Source organism: Dreissena polymorpha, chromosome 11, assembly GCF_020536995.1.
Source record: "Dreissena polymorpha isolate Duluth1 chromosome 11, UMN_Dpol_1.0, whole genome shotgun sequence".
In the NCBI taxonomy this organism is placed as follows: Eukaryota; Metazoa; Mollusca; class Bivalvia; order Myida; family Dreissenidae; genus Dreissena; species Dreissena polymorpha.
The window spans coordinates 38,479,895-38,500,991 of NC_068365.1; the positions used below are offsets into that span (position 1 = coordinate 38,479,895).

General features: G+C 38.4%; 1 protein-coding gene across 1 annotated transcript; it reads right to left on the reverse strand.

Moving 5' to 3' along the window:
* Nucleotides 1–82: 82 nt before the first annotated feature.
* On the reverse strand, nucleotides 83–20,887 carry LOC127851601 (solute carrier family 28 member 3-like). Its single transcript, XM_052385433.1, has 14 exons — nucleotides 20,849–20,887; nucleotides 17,975–18,134; nucleotides 16,828–17,051; nucleotides 11,258–11,425; nucleotides 9,351–9,495; nucleotides 8,557–8,745; nucleotides 6,096–6,257; nucleotides 5,841–5,966; nucleotides 3,847–3,974; nucleotides 3,252–3,435; nucleotides 2,105–2,357; nucleotides 1,812–1,819; nucleotides 1,543–1,723; nucleotides 83–1,180 (listed from the first exon to the last, which is right to left on the reverse strand). Exons 2-14 carry the CDS (start codon nucleotides 18,128–18,130, stop codon nucleotides 1,161–1,163), a joined length of 1,944 nt encoding a protein of 647 aa, XP_052241393.1. The 5' UTR covers nucleotides 18,131–18,134; nucleotides 20,849–20,887; the 3' UTR covers nucleotides 83–1,160.
* Between the last annotated feature and the right edge of the window lie 210 nt (nucleotides 20,888–21,097).

The following is a 21,097-nucleotide window of genomic DNA, read 5'->3' on the forward strand; positions in this document are numbered from 1 at the left end:
TATTTGTTACGGAAAAATAGTTAAAATAAGTCAACCAAATGGCGAGTATGGATTACTCCAACGATAAAAAAGATGCACCATACCACGTTCATACAGTTTACTGTACATACGAAGTGCAATATACAAATCCACTGCAAATACGTTTTGATCACAAATACAAAAGTACATGTATACAATACATTAAGTACAAACACATGTATTTCAAACCCATATTTGAGGCAGTGCCGGTTTTTACTGGTACTGAAAGTTTTCTGAATTCATGTTGCACAATTGCGCCGTATTTAATAATGTCAACTGTTTGACATGAAAATTCGGGGATTACTCACATTAATATTAAATCCTTGAAAACATAGAAACCTTAGCCCAAAATGTCTACATATAAATATTTATAATCATTACAAGTACATGCAAAGTTGTGGAAAAAAATGACTATGATAATAATTGACTGAAATATTCCTTAAAAGGACTTCATGATGCCTCTATCAATTTGATACATCAAATATCATGACGTCACTATCACTGTCATACACGAACATCATGACGTCAATATAACTGTTACACACGGGACTTCCTAGCGTCACTTTAAATTTAATATATTTAGACCATTTACAAATACATTTTATATTATATATACGCAAGTTGTGAAAATGACAAAAATTAATATTGAATTAAACATTCGTGTGAATGACTTCATGACGCCATTATCACTTTGATACATAAGGCTCCGTGACGTCATTATCACGTCCACGACAAGACGTCCTTATCAGAACGTAAAATATCACTGTCATATTTGAGTTTCGCGACGTCATTATCACGGCCATGTTACTATCGTTGTATTACACGGGACTTGATGACGTCACCATTAGTACATGGGACTTCATAACGTCATTATCACTTAAAAATTTGACTTCATGACGTGGTTTACTATGATACATGGGACATAAACTAAGTTCCGATGATAACTGGTATGATGGATAATGACTTATAAATAGGCTTGATGTATGTCCCTGAGAACAAAGGGCGTTTTAACAATGTTTATTTAAGTCGCCCCCAGTTGTGATTCAATAGCCATAACGAGTTAAGTATGCGTTTTGACGTACGTAACAACAACACTGACAGTATGGATTTGGTCTAGTGAGAAAAGGTTTCTCATCGTGCCGTTACTCGTCTCCCAAGAGACCTGCAAATAAATTATTACAATTTCGCAAGTTTCAATAACTTTTTATTACTATAAAACAAAAAGATAATAATAATAATAATAATAATAATAATAATAGTAATAGTAATAATAATAATAATAATTATTATTATTATTATAATAATAATAATAATAAGATGATGATGATGATGATGATGATGATGATGATGATGATGATGATGATGATGATGATATTGATGATTATATTGATGATGATGATGATGATGATGATGATGATGATGATGATGATGATGATGATGATGATGATGATGATGATGATGATGACTAACAAAACGATTGCGATTAATATGATGGTCGTTTAAGGTATAAACGTCTAAACTTACCCGCTATGCAAGCTGTCATGAAGCACGCCACGCTACCGGAAATAAGCGCCCGTATGGACACGTGGAGGATGTCCTGCTTCCGGTTGGGCGCCGCGTACGCCAACGCTCCGATCATGACGACGAGCGCCGCCACGTTTGCGAAACCACAGAGCGCGTATGTGGCGACCATCTCAGAGTGAGGCTGCCGGGAACCGGAAAGAGGAGACATGAATACAACAACAACAACAAGAAACAATATTACAAATAGTTCAGTTCAAACAGTCCGAAGCCGAAATTACTTTATAACAAGACGATTTGATTCACAATATGTATAGCCATTTGAAAGGCGTGAATGAAATGTCTTGTAAAAACATTCATATAGACAACCAACAATAAAAGATGGAAACATGGCTCAAGTGTAGTCTAGTACGTACATGGTTTGCTTTACAACTGTTGAATGTAATTCAAATAGGAGCGGGAAACATACATACAAGTATGTATTACACTTGATAAATATTACTTAAACACAAATATCGTGTACCATGTCTCACAATTTTATACTGTGCGGACTCACCGATATGACCCCCGCCAACAAGGGTAACGTTTTTGCTGTAAATTACAATATCCGTGCCGTCCCACACCCAGGTCAGGTTGGTGCTATCCGAGACGGTCTGGGCTAGGTCGAGACGGTTTTGCCGGAGTTTTCCGAGGTCTTGGTATGCGACGAACTCGTTCAAGAACGTCTTCATCCCGATCATGCGGGCCACGATTAAGCAGTCAGCTGGCGCCACGCCCATTAAGAACGCCACGGGCCAGAACAAGAAGGAACATATCAGCTGGAAAGATAACACGGTATCTTTATTGACGATAAGAAATATTTCGCCAAACTTCGGAAACTTAATGAGAATCGTTCTGAGAAAACTGTGATTAATGCGTGTGTGTAAAATGTCGTCCCAGTTAAGCCTGTGCATTACGCACAGGCTTATTTTGGATTACACTTTTCGCTAAAATTTGATTTTCGCTAAAATAAGACTTCCTTTAAACGAATAATACCATACAATGCGGAAAGACTGCACATGTTCATCTGGTACGACAATTAACTAACATGCAGTAATCTCCGCGTGTCCCAGGACAAGGCTAAAATACTGAGATACAACTTCAGAGAAATCGCGAATATTGATACAAATGAAAGACGTAAATACATTGCGTGCTGTAGGAAGATATTATGCACTGTAGCTGATTAGACACACGTGTACCGGTATATCAGTTAAGAACATTTTCATCACCGCAACTCTTTAACATGAACAAATGTTATATTATGTGATATAATTCATGCATAACCGAAGAGTGTGGGTTGACGCTCGATACGAAACCAGTAAACGTTCGCGTATTCATACATCGAATACGAGTTAGGGGTTAAATGCCCATTACACGTACGTGTTTTATTCAACAAATGTGAGAGCGGGTTGGTACAAAGTATATAGCCATTACTCTGTGATACTTCAATAGTTTGCTTTTTGAAGAACTGATACACGTACTTGTTTGCCTACTTCGACGGAGAGGGGGTGGGGAGGGGGTACTGCGTAGAGAACTTCTACATGTACTCGTACGTACCTCGAATGAGAGGCCGGGCGGTACTGGGTATAGACCTGTTATGTGTACGAGTACGCACCTCAAAGGAGAGGCCGGGCGGTACTGGGTAGAGAACTGTTGTGTTTACTAGTACGTACCTCGAATGAGAGGGCGGGGTGATGCGGAGGTGTGAGGCCCACGCGGTCGCCCAGCCAGCCCAGTGTGGCGTTTAGGAAGGCGATCAGGGAGTAGAAGGCGATCATGCTGACCAGGATGTGCGTCACCAGGGAGATGGCGCTAACCGCTCCCAGGGACGCCGCGTCCAGGATTCCCGTGCTCTGCCTGTGTGGATAGAGTCATGCGATGAGTAGTTTGTGACGTCACCGAGATGGGTGCGCATGCGTACAGCTGGCCTGAGTTATGAGACCTTGAGTTTGTAGGATTTTTTTGTATATTTCAATTTAGGCAAATAACCTTTGTCTGTGTATTCCAACTCAGTCGTTGTTCGGCACTAGTTTAGCTCCCGATTTGGTCCGTATGTAGAAACCACTTAAATTATTAAGCACATGTTATTTATTATTCCGGATGATTTACAGAATGCTATAAAACTATTAAAATGTTTGAAAGGTGGTTCGTTTGATGTAGGATATGTCGTTTTCATCCGTTTTGCACATATTTATTAAAAAAAAAAGTTACAAACATCAAACTAGAGCAAATACGATGTACCTCTGTAATAATACTAATAAACAGTACCGTGGAATAATTGGCGGGACTGCCTTTCTACGGCGAATCTCGCGTGTCTCCGGGTAGAATAGCTTGGACATGGCGAGAGCTGCCGGCGCCGACATCACCGACGCCGCTAATAAGTGGTTGGCAGGGACCTGTCGGCAAAGCGAAATTAATCAGTTGTGAAGATTACAAATGTAAGTGCACACGGTTACCCCTACTTAATATGACAAAAGCCTCGTTCTGAAAAAAAAACTTGGCTAAATGCATAAAATGTGTAAAGTGTCGACCCAGACTGCACAGGCTAATCATGGACGACAATTTCCGCATTTCTGGATTTTTTCGTTTACAGTAGGTCTCTTCAAAACGTAAATATAATGTAGGCGGAAAGTGTGGTCGCTTATTAGCCTGTGCGGACTTCACAGGCTCATCCGGGACCATACTTTACGAATATTCATTAAGCCCAGTTTTCCCAGAACGATGCTGATATGCGTATATTTACACACAAATAGAGAATATTGTTGCGCGTGTGTATTTTCATGAACATAATTATCACGTTAAGTATTATTGGAAAGAGAGACAAATCCAAGTTGCACCTTAGCGCGAGTTGAACAGTTTGCATTGTCGCGCTTTGTGAGATTGTCGCATTTTACATCGAAAACAAAATAATCAATGTATTATTATTCTGGTGAGATTTGTTGTGTGCCTTCGAGAAAGTATCGAGACAGTTATACGGATTATGATTCTCGTTCTGGGAAACCCGGGCTTAATGCATGTGTTTAACGTGTCATCCCAGATTTGCATGTGCCGTTGCAAGGACGACACTCCGCATCAACTTAAATTTCGTTAAGAAGTGACTTCCTTTAAACAAACATTAGCATACAACCGGAACGTGTCGTCCCAGATTGGCCTGTGCTGATTGGGACGACACTTAACGCACATGTATTTCATCCAGTTTTCCTAAAACCAGGCTGATATATGTTTCCATCCCGATTTAACTTCTTAGCACAAATAAATTATGTTTATGAAATGCATACAAATATATATTATAAACTAATACAGGTATTTATTTTGCTTAAGATTAGCAAAGAACACTGATCATGTTTGCACACAGAGATAAAGCACATCTCTTATCAGATCAAGTTTCAAATAATTACATGTAACATATGCAGACATGCGCATTGCAGATGGCCACATGTACGGGATATGGTGCATGTTCAGTTAGAATCAAGCCTAGCATGAACGTTCCGGTCTGATAACAAGCGATATGTGGCATCAAACATGTGTGAACATCACTTACGGTAATCCTACTTTGCGCGTGACCTACCGGTAGATTTAGCATTCTTTTTCTTTTCTTTTTTAAATATCAATCCGCTAGTATAAATAGAACATTTACCAAGTTTTTAAGAACTATTTTTTATAAACATGTTACTAAAATACCCCACTACCATTGATTTGTTTTTATTGGTTTATAAAAGTAAGTATTTAACTTTAAAAAAAAACATGCGCGTGATAAAACTCGTTCTCCCGTTAAGCTCTATTGGATTGCTATAAACAAATAACATATATGAGCCTCGCTCTGTGAAAACGGGGCTTAATGCATGTGCGTACAGTGTCAACCCAGATAAGCCTGTGCAGTAAGCACTGGCCAAGAAGGAACGACACTTTCAGCCTAGACTGAATTTTCGAATTCGACAATTCTTTAAAAAAAAGTCCATGAAAGCGGAAATTATCGTCCCTGATTAGCTTGTGCGCACATCTCTGGGGTTAATCTGGGTGATTCTTTGCGCACTTACATTAAGCCGCGTTTTTCCAGATTTAGACTAATTTCGCTGTAACCCCCCCCCCCCCAAAAAAAAAAAAAAAAAAAAAAAAAAAACACGCTTAAAGAAACAGTTCTAAGCGTAGCAACGTTAAACAGTTGTCAGTTATCCGTTAAATTGCAACTTTAGAAAAATTTCGAGAACAACCATAAACCATGTCTTTAAAGCTCATTATCTAACAAATGGTGCTCGTGTTACCCCGAACATGGTGTAGATAGCGAGTGTACTTCCGGCGGCGGTGGCGAACCCGTTCGTCATGACAGTGTGCAGCTCAGATAACGTCATATCCGGCATGTGCGGACGGATGAGCGGTATGGTCTCCGCCTGGCAATCAGATATAATTTCATGTTTATAATTATTATTATTTTTATATAATGTTTTGTTTTTTACAACAATGACACATATTGCAAGGGATTAAGCTAGTTGAAGACGCCCATGGCGGTGTGTACCTACCCAGCCAAGGAAGCTGTTGAACGCCGCGTGCAGAGACTCCACGGCACCCGTGCCGAGACTGAGGGTCAGGATGAACGCTGTCTTCTCTGTGAGCGCCTGGAGGACCCCGAGGTAATAGAGGATGCTGACCGTGGCGCTAGTGAACACCAACACCGACAGAACCTGCGTCATGTGTAATGAGGTCGAAAGGAAAACGAAAAGAGCCGATAAATGGCGGGTAGGCTTGAACAATACTTGAGCCTCGCTCTGGGAAAACGGGGCTTTAAGGGGCCTTTTCACAGATTTAGGCATATTTTGAAGTTTGTCATTAAATGCTTTATATTGATAAATGTTAACATTGGATCTTAAAAGCTCTAGTAAAAAATCAAGAATAAAATTAAAAAAAGGAAAAAAAAGTAGCCGGTACCAGGGCTCGAACCAGTGACCCCCGGAGTCCTAGAGTAAGTCTGAAGTAAAAACGCATTAGCCCTCTCGGCTATTCTGCCAAGACGCAGTTTGAGTATTTTATACGTTATATAAGCAATCTTCGTAGTTTCGTAAATTTAAACGACAACAACAGAACTCTCCAAATTAGTCAATCGTTTCGCGTTGCAACGCTTTATAATTTTTAGGTTTTCAAATCGTCAAAACATACATATAATGGCTATATTAGACTATGGTAAATGTTCAGTAAAACTGTTTCCTAGCAAATATCATAACTTAAACGAAAATTTGCGAATCTGAAACAACTTTTTTCAATTTTGTCAATTTACCAAACCGTGAAAAGATCCCTTTAATGCATATGCGTAGAGTGTTGTCCTATATTAGGGACGACACTTTCCGCTTTTATGGAATTTTTCGGTAAGGGAAGCATCTTCTTATCAAAAATCAAGTGTATGCGGACAGTGTCGTCCCTGATAAGCATGTGCGATACTTCACGCACATGCAATAAGGCTAGTTTAACCAGAACGAGGATCACTCCTTTATCGTGCAAAATATGAGTCATGTTCTGACAAAACTGGGCATAATTCATGTGCGTAAAGTGCCGTCCCAGATTAGCCTGTGCAGTTCGCACAGGCTAATCAGGGACGACACTTTCCGCTTAAACTTGATTTTCGGTTAGAAGGGACTTCCTTCAAACTCAAAATACCATAAAAGCGGAAAGTGTCGTCCCTGATTAGCCTGTGCGGACTGCACAGGCTAATCTGGGACGGCACTTTACGCACAAGCATTAAGCCCAGTTTTCTCAGAACAAGACACATATATCGATGTATTTGAGGCCATTACTGAGAGCGTATTAGATGGACGAATATATCTGCGTTAAAAAATAGGCTTCCAAATCAAGAAAATATTGTTTTTTATGTTTGTTGAATAATCATACCTTATCATTGAATTACGTCACACAACACCTTAGTTTATAGAAGGCGTTTCCATTGACAATTTTATCAAAGAGTCAATCATAAAACAGCACTGTGTTGTGGGTATTAGTTACACGTGAATCCAGGAAAAGCAACGTTTTGGAGAAAAAAAACTAATCTGCTGGTACAAATATAGATGACCCTTTAATAATCTTTCAAAATCACACACCGTATCTACCGTTATTATTTAAATCAAGCTATCATTGCTTGTACCGAGGGATAAGTGTTTTTATCTTTCTAATCTCATGCGAATTCCGGGATCAGTCTATTCTATGCCGGTAGATCAGTAAAGAAATACAAGACACAAATGTTTGGCTCCATCCTACATATCAACAATCACAGCTCACCAGGTCGCCATGGCGTAGTGGATATGGTGTCCGCCTAGCGACCGAGAGCTCACGGGTTCGATCCCCACTGTTGGAGCGTTCTTTAAGAGACCTTTCACCGATTTTGGCCCGTATTGAAGTTTTTAATTAAATGCTTTAAATTAATAAATGTAAACAATAGAACAAAATAGCTCCGGTAAAAAAAACAAGAATAAATTTAAAAGAAAAAAGTCATCCTCAACTGGACTCGAATCTCTTACCTTTGGAGAAAAAGTCTAGCACTTAAACCACCGGCTATCTGTGCTTGTATAATGCTGTGTATGCTATTCTTTATATAAGCAATCCCCGTAATGTCACAAAATACACAATATAACGATACCTATATAACTCTCCAAATTTTTCAATCGCTTCGCGTTTGAAACGCTTTATACTGTTCATGTTTTTAAATCGTCAAATGTTTGCATATAAGGGATATGTTAGAGTATAATAAATGTTCAGTATTACTGTTTCCTTGCAAATATCATAACTACAACGAAAATGGTCATATCTGAATAAATGTGTTTTTTTTCAATTATGCCAATCTAACCAAAACGTGAAAAGGTCCCTTTAAGATCTCCTCAAAGACACCAAGTACAAATTCAACCCACGATATGGACGCGAGAGCGTTTTAAAAAAGATTTAGGCTTCCGATACAATCGAGCTTAAATGAATAGGTACATATCGCGAAAAACAGCTCACCGAGAAGGCGAATATATCGGTGATTCCCGGCCCAAATACGAACTGCGTGCCCACGTGTGTGTACGCGAGATAGTCCGAGACCCGCGCGCCCAGCCACTGGAAGGCCAGGCAGCCCCAGTGGGTCCTCAGCACCAGTAGTCCGAACACCAGCTGCAGAAGGAGGCCCCACAGTACCGGGCGCCACGTGACCTGGGAGTGAGACACGTATTTACCCATTTATGCCTAGTTGACTCTCCCGTCCTTCTAAACAGGATCAATTTATTTCCAAAATTAGGGATGTCTAGTATATTTATTTCTATCTTTAGAATATTTCTTAATGAAATTCATTTAAGCAAACAGCGCAGACCCTGATGAGACGCCGCATCATGCGACGTCTCATCTGGGTCTAAGCTGTTTGCCAAGGCCTTTTTTCTAGACACTAGGCATAAATGAGTTAAGTGTGTACAAATACAAAAATCAAATACAAATTTTATTTCAAGTCGGTTTGTACATAACAAGTATAACATTAGCGATGTATCGCTATTGACCGACATAAAGTCGTGTGTAAAGTACTTCCTTCGTGTAATTAAGATTGTACGTATTCGAATAAAAACCATTTAATTTGGTTTCTACCATTCTTTCCGACTGATCATATTTGAGCTTCTAATGGGTTTTCGAAAAATGAAAATGCGTTAATAAGTTACTCTATACATAAGACTTAATTTAATCACAATCAATGGTTTCCTCTTTTTTTTGAAAGATACTTTCCTCGTACTCGTAACGCCACAATCAATATGGTAACCATGGTAGCATACCTGCCTGGGGTCGGTAGAGAAAAAGAACATGGCGAGGGTGAACACGAGGATCCCGAGCAGACTCACGAGGGACGCCGGCCGCCTGGTACACGTGTCGATGGCTATAAATAGCAGCACCGAGCACGTGACCGCCACCGTGATCAACCTGAAACGAAAGAAGTTATTACTTTACTCGTGATGTTTCAGACCTGCTGAATGTAGTTGTGTTTTGTATTTTAACCCTTACAATGCGGGAACCGAATTTTTAAGGCCTTTGCAAACAGTTTGGATCCAGATGAGACGCCACAGAACGTGGCGTCTCATCAGGATCCAAACTGTTTGCTATTCTGATAATATTCTTTGAAAAAAATCGAAGAAAATGCTAATTTTAGAAATTCAGCAGACGACATTTTAGCAGACGACAAATTTCCCAGCATGCAAAGGGTTAAGTGGCCCTTGCACATTTTGTTAAATTGACAAAATTAAAAAAAAAAGTTGTTTCAGATTCGCAAATTTTTGTTTTTAGTTATGATATTTGTGAGGATACAGTAATACTGAATATTTACCATGCTCTAAAATATCCATTATATGCATCTTTTGACGATTTAAAAACCTGAAAGTTATAAAGTGTTGCAACGCGAAACGATTGAATAATTTGGAGAGTTCTGTTGTCGTCTTTATATTTTGTGAAACTACGAGGATTGCTTATAAAGTATAAAAAAAACATTCACAGCGCGTGAGAGCGGATGGCCGAGTGGTCTAAATGGTGCATGCTTTTACTCCATGACTTCAGGGGTAAGTGGTTCGAGCCCAGTTGAGGGTTACTTTTTTCTTTTTTTTTTAAATTTTATTTTCGACTTTTAAATGGAGCTTTTTATTTCCAATGTTTACAATTATCAATATAAAGCATTTAATTACACACTTCAAAACAAGCAAAAATCTGTGAAAAGGCCCCTTTAACAAAACATTCCTGTTGTGGGTATACATTATGTCGATGCGCTTAAATTGGTTTAAAGTATTCGTGCACTTGTGATTAATACATGTACACAGTCTGTATGCGGATGTTCTTAAGGCCGATGTGTTTTAGCTGCTTTAACCCTTTGCATGCTGGGAAATTTGTCGTCTGCTAAAATGTCGTCTGCTGAATTTCTAAAATAAGCATTTTCTTCTATTTTTTTTTTCAAAGAATACTATCAGAATAGCAAACAGTTTGGATCCTGATGAGACGCCACGTTCTGTGGCGTCTCATCTGGATCCAAACTGTTTGCAAAGGCCTTTAAAACTCGGTTCCCGCACCGAAAGGGTTAAATACTTTCGCTGTATGCGCATGTGTTTGTTTACTGATGCGTTAGGTGTATATCATCTGTATATTTGTTGTTCTCTATGCGTGCAAGGGCGTACATGATGAATCAACATTTCAAAACCTATTTTATCTAAATTACTTCACAATCATACCATTGTAAACTGGCTATAGTTTTTGTCTCTTTGTTTCTAATTGTACATTATTTAATTAAAATGTTCAGTAGTCTTACATAATGTTTTGCACTGATGGTTTTGAAAAACGCTTAATGTTTTCCTTATGTTAATCCACATGAGTTTTGCTCTGAGAAAACGGGGTTTAATGCAGGTGCGTAAAGTCTCTTCCCAGATCAGCCTGTGCGTAAAGTCTCTTCCCAGATCAGCCTGTGCAAGCCTGTGTAAGCCAGTGCAAGTCCGCACACGCTAATCATGGACGACACTTATCGCCTAAACTGGATCTTAGCTAAAAAGAGACCACATTTTAATGAAAAATACCATAACAGCGGAAACAATCTTCGCTGATTAGCCGGTGCGGTCTGCACAGGCTAATCTTGGACGACACTCTACGCCCACGCATTAAACCTGGTTTTCCCAGAGCGCGGCTAATATCAAACAAAGCTACTACGTACAGTTTGAGCAGCCCACGGTACGGTCGCAATACATGGCTGCACGGTCGCAGATACTTGGTGTAGAGGAAGACCCCGTGTAGCTTCTTCATATAGTGGTATGTTACCCCCACAAGCACGAGCAAAGTGATGACGAGCAGACGAATGGAACCCTCGTCACCAAAACGATAACTAAAACACCAGAGGGGTACGAATACTTGTACATATCCATTATTTAATGAATTAAAGTAATTTGAGTTGAACCGGCTGCGGAGCATTTCTGAGGAATTATATAAATTCAGACGAATCGTTTCTTACAAAAATGTTTTACTTTTGATTTCTGTAGCGCCGTTAAATGTCGCATCGCCGTTATATGTCGCAGGCTACGAGATTTGTCGCAACGTTGACGATAAATGTCGCAAGGAACGATAAATGTCGCAAATCCTACTGACGATATATGTCGCAACTTTAACGATAAATGTCGCAAAAATTTCAACTGCCGATATATGTCGCAACATTAACGATAAATGTCGCACACCTTTGTAAGTCATGTTAAATACGAAAACTTGAAGTAAAAATGACTAAAACTTTCAGGTTAGATCTAGATTAACCGACGAGGTTTATTTGGGCCGACTTCCACCAGAATGGTCAGTTTTTAGTTAGTATTGTCCGAAGTGGTCAGTATTGTCCATTATTGTCAGCTGCGGTGAAGATCGCCCGAAGCGGTCATATTTATTCATTTTCGACCAAAAACGTTAAGCTGTAGTGAAAAATTACAAAATCCTTGTTTTAAATTGGTCGGAAATCGGAAAAGCGAGGGGCCGTAAGTTTTTGCTTTGGGTTTAAGACCGTTTCGACAAGTTTGGTTATATAAGGTCAGTCAGAACAACATGTGAATGCCTCGGTATTTCTGCTGGAGACTGACAGCTTTGCCATCTTTGAATCAGCGATAGAAGGCGAATATTCTTGGATAGAATCATCGATCCAGGATCACACCGGGACCTCTGGTAACTACATGTATTACATTATTTCGTGTCGATACATGCAAGCTAAAGCGTGGCGCTTACAGTAATTCCGTGAAAACAATACTTAACTTTATTAGACAGTACACAACGAACTCGACTAATACAAGTTTTTTAGAATACCATGCAAGCATAATATTGTATAAGTATTTTAATGGTCAACTTGACTACTCTAAAACGGTATAAACATTTAAACAAACAAATACCAAATGCAATGAAACTTTCACAATACTATTAAAGATGCGCTATAAAACAACTACTCCTTCCATAGGATATTATTTCTCATGATCGTAAAACACTGCTTTGAAGTTGTTGCAACAAATAGACACGCACATACAGGTTTTGTTTTGAAGTTATTAGTTTAATAAATAAAGGAATATCTAACTAGCTTAATGAGATGTTCGAGGCTCGGGACGTATGGCGGGTAGCTTCAATCCAATCTCCAACGATGAGCAAAACTGATGCAAATGTTCTATTGTTCTTTGGAACAAGCGTGTGATTTGAAATTTTTAAATTGTTTATATCATATTCTTGGATGTTAAAACTCCTTAAGGTACGTCGTATGCTTTACACATATTGCACTTAGTTTCATAGGCACGACCCTGCTCAAATAAATAGTTCAAATTTACCGTCCACAAACTAAAATTAAACAATACAAAGTAGTTTTTTATGTCACGATCATTCAGTGTACATATGTATGTCGAATTTTATATCACGAGTGGTTATAAAAATATAAAAATATAGTTTCACGAGTGGCATGACCAACAAAGATAGTTTCACGAGTGGCATGACCACCAAAAATAGTTTCACGAGTGGCATGAACACCATACATAGTTTCACGAGTGGCATGACCACCAAAGATAGTTTCACGAGTGGCATGACCACCAAATATAGTTTCACGAGTGGCGTGACCACCAAAGATAGTTTCACGAGTGGCATGACCACCAAAGATAGTTTCACGAGTGGCATGACCACCAAAGAAAATGATTTAGCCTTGGTCTGAGAAGACAGGCCTTAAAGCATGGCCTAAAGTGTCTTATCTTATATTAACGTATTCTGATCGGGGACGACACTTTCTGGATATACATATATATATATATATATATATATATATATATATATATATATATATATATATATATATATATATATATATATATATATATATATATATATATATATATTGAGCAAGACGGGCCTTAAAGCAAGTGCCTCAAGTGTCTTATCTCATATTAACGTATGCTGATCGGAGACGACACTTTTCGGCTGGACTAGATTTACGTATTTAAACAACAACAAAACTATAAAAGCGAAAAGTGTCGACCCCTGTGCGGATTGCCTATGCTAATCTGGCGCGACACTTTACGCGAGTATGACAGTGTTAAATTAGATGATAATTTACATCGACAAAATACAGAAAATACTATAAGATTTATAAATAATGAGGATAACACTGTGAACAGCTAATGATCAATCAATTAATGTAAAAATTAATATGGGGAAAAGAGAGACGCTCTGTTATGAAAATGAGCGACAATTAGTAATATGGGTAGGGATTAGTATCATTGTATATACATTTCCAAATTTCTGATTTATTATATGGCTCCCATATATCCGAACCAATATCTCTAATATCTCTTAGATTACATACTACTGATAACTCATGACTTAATCTTGCAAAAGATCTATTAATATATATAAATTTAGACTAATTTGAAGCCTTCAACGTTTTATAATTACCTCCCCTGTAATGGAAAATATATAAGAAAACTCGCATCCTACGAACGATCAAAACCTCAATATATCTTTCTCCGAAACTTTTCCTGGTGGAACACACTTTAAAATTAGTAGTATATCCGTATTTAATCAAGGGAAAAGCGATATAAAAAGGCATTCTAAAAAAAATCCCGCGTTTACTTGAATAAATTACCTCCCTTAAACCCATCGGCATATCAGAAATACGTATATGGACAAAACGTGTCCCCCGCAAAGCGTGATAATAAACCGCGTGCCCGTGCCACTCGTTCTTCAATTACTTACTAAATAAAACTCAAACTATCTATACATATCTCGACTAACTTCAACCACAGTAAATAGGTAATCAGTATAAATATACATGTAGGAAATTAGGGACAAAACAGTCATAGACTAATATAACCTGAATCTTGTCTACCGAACCCGGTGCTGATAGCCACGTGCAGTATAATTCTTGAAGGGGTCGCAAAAGTATTACCGGATTCGGATAGATTGGACTTTCTTATTGTTTTATTTCACTGGAATTTAAGGTATATGCTGGATTTTGAGCTTCTGTTAAAACTGTGCTGCATTTTTTATCGAATTTTACAATTTAAAATCAATGATTCTTTAACGGATCAATATATCGGAAAAATAACACCGGATTCGGATTCAGCGAGAAGCGAGACAAATTCGTATAGATTTCACTATCTTATTGTTTGATTTCGATGGAGCGAACGAGCGAGCGAGCTAGCGTACATGTATTTCGTTTTTTGACGTAGTTATATGAAAAGGGTGCTTAATGCAAAATATTTATTGATTATACCTTTTTTTCTTTTTTTTCATTTTTTTTTAACTTTTAAACAACACTATAAACTGTTTATGTTTTATTAAAAAAAAAAAAGAAAATTAATTTTTTTTTATTATATGATACATATGTATTTTTTTTTAACTGATAAATTTTGAACGGCTTTAGATATCTTAAAAATTCCAACGAATTCGTGATCAGCGACATGACGGCATATTGATTGCAACATCTTCTTTTTTTAAATTTAAAAGTTGTTTTTTTAACAAGGTTATGTTTCAAATGTTACGGACATAACATTCCGCATCTATCGCTTCAATATCATGTTCTTAATATTATCAAACAGTTCTGCATTATAAAAAACGTAAACACTATAGTTAAGAAACTAAATCACTCGCGTTATGCCAAAAATTAGTCTGGGAATGAACCCGTTACAGTTTTATCACATCTTACAACATTTGGCCAATCTTGATAACAGCAGTCCATTTAGCACAGGGAAATCAACAACTGGCTACTCGAGCCAAGAATAATAAGAATTGATTGGGTCAATATTGACCACAACTGACCAATTCGGACAATACTGACCGCAACTGACAATTATGGAAAATACTGACCACAATTGACCATTTCGGACAATACTAAATAAAAACTGACCATTCTGGTGGAAGTCGGCTCAAAGAACCTCGTCGGATAATCTAAATCTAACCTTAAAGTTTTAGTCATTTTACTTCAAGTTTTCGTATTTAACATGACTAACAAAGGTGTGCGACATTTATCGTTAATGTTGCGACATATATCGGCAGTTGATTTTTTTGCGACATTTATCGTTAAAGTTGCGACATATATCGTCAGTAGGATTGGCGACATTTATCGTTCCTTGCGACATTTATCGTCAACGTTGCGACAAATCTCGTAGCCTGCGACATATAACGGCGATGCGACATTTAACGGCGCTACAATGTCCATATAGAGTAACAATATCCCAGCCGCTCTGAAAAAACAGATTTAAAGTTTAATAACCCGTGTTAAATGGAATCAAAGCATTAATCAAAAGATCGCTAAACAAAACTTAAGTTTTTTAAGTACCGATATGACCTGTTCTTTGTCGCTAAGTAATATAAACAGCGAAACTGTAAATGATGGAAGCAAAAAGCGAAACTGTAATTCATGGAAGTCATGGAATAACATGTTAAGCGTAAAGATATACCGGTAAATATGCTTGAGTAATACAGTGGGCGAATAACAGTGGGGCGAACAACAAGGAGACAAACAACAAGGGAACGAACAACAAGGGGGAACAAGGGGATAGAAAGACAATGGACGAACAAAAGGGTGTGAACAACATGAAGACGAACAGCATGGGGATGAACAACAGGGGAGGAACAAGAAGGGGCGAACAATAGCTTGGGCGAACAACAGGGAACGAACAACAGGGGGATGAACAACAATGAGACGAACAAAAGGAAGAACGAACAACAGCGGAGGGAACACCAGGGGGTCGAACAACAGGGGGACGAACAACAGGGAGGACGAACAACAGGGGGGTGAACAAGGGGACGAATAACAAGGGGGGACAAGGAGGTAGAAAGACAAGGTGTCGAAAAGCACGGGGATGAACACAGGTGGACTAACAACAAAAGTGGGGCGCGAACAACAAATGGCGAACAGTATGTGGACTACAAACACCGGAGACGAGCAACAGTGGGACCAAAAAAAACGGGGATAAACAACAGGGGGACGAACAACAGGGGGACGAACAACAAGGGGACGAACAACAAGATTACTTAAAACACCGGGGACGAACAACTTGGGGAATATAAACACCGGGTAATAACAACAGGGGGGGGGCAAACCAACGGGGGACGATCAACAGTGGGACAAACAAAAGAGGGGTCGGACAACAATGGTCACAAACAACAAGGGGAATGAACAACAGGGGGGGGGCGAACAACTCGGGGATGAACCACAAGGAGAACGAACAGCAAGGGTCACGAACAGCACGGGGACAAACAACAGGGGGTCGAACAACAAACCTGAATGCGAATCCCAGGTACACTACGTATCCACAAAGCAACGTGACCAGAACGACAAACCCTAGTTTTGACTGCCTCTGACAGAAGTGTTCCGATGTCAACCGGATGTAGATGAGCAGCTGCAGCGGCGACGCCCTGTGTAGAAGGGTCAGAAGGGGCTCCAGTCTGGCCAGGGGGTCAGCCAATGCCCGGTCATTGCGCATGCCCATGTCAAGTTTAATCTCCTAAAATTGATTTTGTTTATGCCTCGTTCTACGAAAACGGGGCTTAGTGCATGTGCGTCAAGTGTGGTCGCAGGTTAGCCTGCGGAGTCCACACACGCTTATCTATGACATTTTTCTGCTTTTGTGGAATTTTTCGTTTTAAGGAAGTCTCTTCTTGGAGAAAATCTAGTTAAGGCAGTAATTGTTGTTCCTGTGCGGACTGCACAGGCTAATCTGGAAAGACACTTTACCCACTTGTATTATGCCCAGTTTTTTTCCAGAACGCAGCTCAATTAGATAATTACTTTTTGACTTATTATGACGTTCTTAGTATGTTTATACACGTATTTCATGACTTTCATAACGTGCTTAATATTTTTATCTATACACGTATTTCACATTTCAAATATTTGCCCAAACTGCCAAAGTGGTTAATACAACTGTCCTACGATAATAGGAGTAAGCCTTCGAACAGTATCATTTCGCAGAGATGTTTTTATTTTAAATGTCTTAATTAAACTGACTTTTATACAATGTTTCCTTTAAAAATAACACAATATACATTTACTGTGTTGTTTTAAACCTATTTATTTTACTTCGATTGCATACAAAGTAAAAGGCTTATTTGAAAATCTCTCGAGTCTATTTCCTATAACCAGTACTTGGTGTTTCTGGGGCAGATCTAAAGAAAGCTCCCACAGTTGTGACTTTATCCGTGATCTCCCGGTCGCTAGGCGGACACCATATACATGTACACTGCGCCGCGGCGACCTTTTACTGTTTTAGCATTTTTTGTTAAACAAATGCATCCATTTTGATGCTTCAATTAAAAGTGTATTATTACTTAATAAAAGTGTTTTGCTAGAAAGCATCGCACGAATCGTTAATTTAATGCAGTTTTATCAGTTTCAATACAAATGAAAATAAATTGCTTTAATACAAACATGTCTCTCTATTTGTTCGGCGGGTTTGTTTGATTCCATGGCAACATTTTGATAAGGGGGACTTTCATCATGTTGGTCTGTGACGTCATGTTCGTTTTGTGTGACGTCATCTGCCTTGTTCACGGGCTCCGTTTCCTCGGTGGATTGTCGATCCATATTTCTATAATTGTAAAATGATACTTTTAAATGAGTTACATTACTGTTGTGATCCATGTTGATGTTTTACATACACTGTATAATATGCCCTGCCATATTAATCTAAAATAAAGGCAACGCATAACAAACGTTGCAAAGCAATCCAAATCATCGGACGCATAGCAACGTCATTGACTACGCAACATATTGTACAGCACAGCTATGTGCAAAACGAGGCAATTCTACGCAACATATACTGTAAAGCGCATTTAAACGCAAAACGAGGAAATACTACTCAACATACTGTAAAGCGCATTTATACGCAAAACGAGACAATACTACGGAAAATACTGTATTGTACAGCTATACGCAAAACGAGAAAATACTACGCAATATATTGTAAAGCACATATATACGCTAAGCGAAGCAATACAAGTTACAACGCATAGCAAAATCAATCGATAAAACGTAAATTAACGCATTGCTAAGTAACGATTGACAAATTTCACGTTAACCATGTCAACCAGATTATCGTTACGCAAAGAAAATACACAGCAACGCTTAACAAACAATCACAGCCGTAATCAACGCAACGGGAAAAATACACAGCAACGCTTAACAAACAATCACAGCCGTAATCAACGCAACGGGAAAAATACACAGCAACGCAAATAACCCAAAATATGTGCACCCCCATACAAGGCTACCAGATACAAATCAAAGACAAAGTTATGCAAAACTATTCACAATTATGAAGTGCATCACAAATCGACACAAAGCTGAGCAACGTAAAACGACCTTGCGCACGCAACGGGTTTTGATTGCAATGAAAATACTTATTCATATGTATTTATGTCAGAAAACTTCGAAGCATGAGAATACCAAAACGGTCAATATTTCGTGCAACTTTTAAAACGTAAATGAGCAGATTACATTTTAGTGCCAACTGTTCGTCTGCCTTAAATTAAAAAAAAAAGCAACCGAAAGATTATTGTACTGCGTGGCTCGGCTATCATCACGTGGTTGGTTATTACGGCCGTGATTTGATCCAGCTATGCTGGTTCCAGTCAAACGTTTGAGCCAAGGTTTACTAAAGGAGCAATGCTTGAAATATATAATGAGATTTTATAGCGCGGTCATATGTTGTGCACTGATAATGCATATTCAAATTTTTAACAAGAAGAAATATAAGTAGTAATATCCCAAAACATTGACCGTCCTTGAAAATCAAGTAAGAAAGCCGATCCTTTGAACAGCTGAATCCTATCATCATGATTAACCATGCATGAAAACGCATCGACACGGTCCATTGACAGAGCGCATCAAGTGCAGATGTTTCTGCAGTCAATTCGAAACTTTCTTCGTTCTTGGTAAACACAAGTCACAGGACCTTATCTAGTAATATAAGTTTTACACATTTACAAGTAGATAACTAATTTAATAAATCCGACGTGCAACAAGTGTACTTACAAATGGGTCAAAGTTTGTTGGAACATATTCGGAACACCCTTTTCTAGAATAGTGCAACCTTTCTTTTAATAAAGGACTGCATCACCTCCAAATCCATTGTATACAAAACAAAGACTAACGGTTACGCAATCAAGCTTATTATTAAGTAACAAGATATGCATCAGCACCTGAAGTTCTGTGAAGATAATAGCGTACGTGACTCTGTGTGTGATAAACGTGCCCTGTTAGAAAGATGGAATGGGGAAAACCAAAACAAGAATAATACTTGTTTTGCACTCAAAATTGAAACAATTTTGTTAACAATGCATCGGTTATAAAGGAGTGTGATTCCATTTAATGAACCTCGTTTGATGAAAACTGGGTTTGATACATGTGCATAAAGAATCAGCAAGTGTCCGCATAGGCTAAACAGGAACGACACTTTAAAGGGGCCGTCCAACAGATTTTGACATGTATTAAAGCTTGTCATTTACTTCTTTAAATGCTTTATATTTATAAATTTAAACATTTGAACTAAAAATCTCCAGTAAAAAATAAAGAATACAGTTTAAAAAAGAAGAAAAAGCGTTAACCTCCACAGGGCTCGAACCACTGACCCCTAGAGTAATGGAAGCTTGGAGTAAATATAACCCGACTTTACCACTCGACCATCCACGCTCACGTGAAATGCGGCGGTACTTTTTAGCTATATAAGTAATCCTCGTAGTTTCCCAAAATATCGATTCGCTTCGAACGACGCTTTAATCTGTTGGACAGTCCCTTTAAGCTTTTATGGTATTTTTTCGTTTAAATGAAGTCTCTTAATGCTAATCTGGACGATAATTTACACGCATGCATTCAGCCCAGAGTTCCAAGAACAAATCTTATTTTCTCTGCGTTTACCGGTTCTCGATTTATTTTGCTCTCTCGGTTTTAAAGACACATTATTACTTCTCGTAAACAAATAAACGCTTAAACCATAAATACTTATAACATAATTAATTATTCTGAATTTAACTCAAACGATCACAATTGTTTTAGTGTATCAATTGGCATGATAATACCTGAGAAACTAAACACTTGCATTGAAGCAGAGACATAGGTAACATATCTACGTCTCTAATTAAAGGAACGTGACAGTCGAAAATAATCATCAATAAATAAATATGACAGTTGTATACTAAAGTTGATATCTGAAATAAGTTTTACGCTAACCTAGTTTTATAAAATGTAAATGGTTTCATTAAACAAGACTCCTCAAATCTATCTCGAAGAAAATAAACATGTTACCTTTGTTTCCAAAATACTACTCCATCGATATTTGATATGTATGCGGCGGAAGTCTGTAAGAAATTAAAGATAAGACGCCGTGAGCGTTTAAAGGGCTTCCAGAGCGTGAAGACTGGTCGCTAGAACAGAACAGCTGATAAGCCCTGACTGGAAAGGTAGATAGTTCACTTGAACTTCTGTCTGCAATAAGCCTCGCTCTCATAAAACTGGGCTTTATATGCGTGCATTCAGTGTATCAACGTTATTTCG

Coding starts and splice junctions, on each gene's coding strand:
- LOC127851601 (XM_052385433.1), bottom strand. CDS start 18,130: ATGGATCGACAATCCACCGAGGAAACGGAGCCCGTGAACAAGGCAGAT. Junction 17,052..17,974: donor CCGAACAAATAGAGAGACAT/GTTTGTATTAAA, acceptor AATCAATTTTAG/GAGATTAAACTTGACATGGG. Junction 2,358..3,251: donor ACCCCGCCCTCTCATTCGAG/GTACGTACTAGT, acceptor TTATCTTTCCAG/CTGATATGTTCCTTCTTGTT.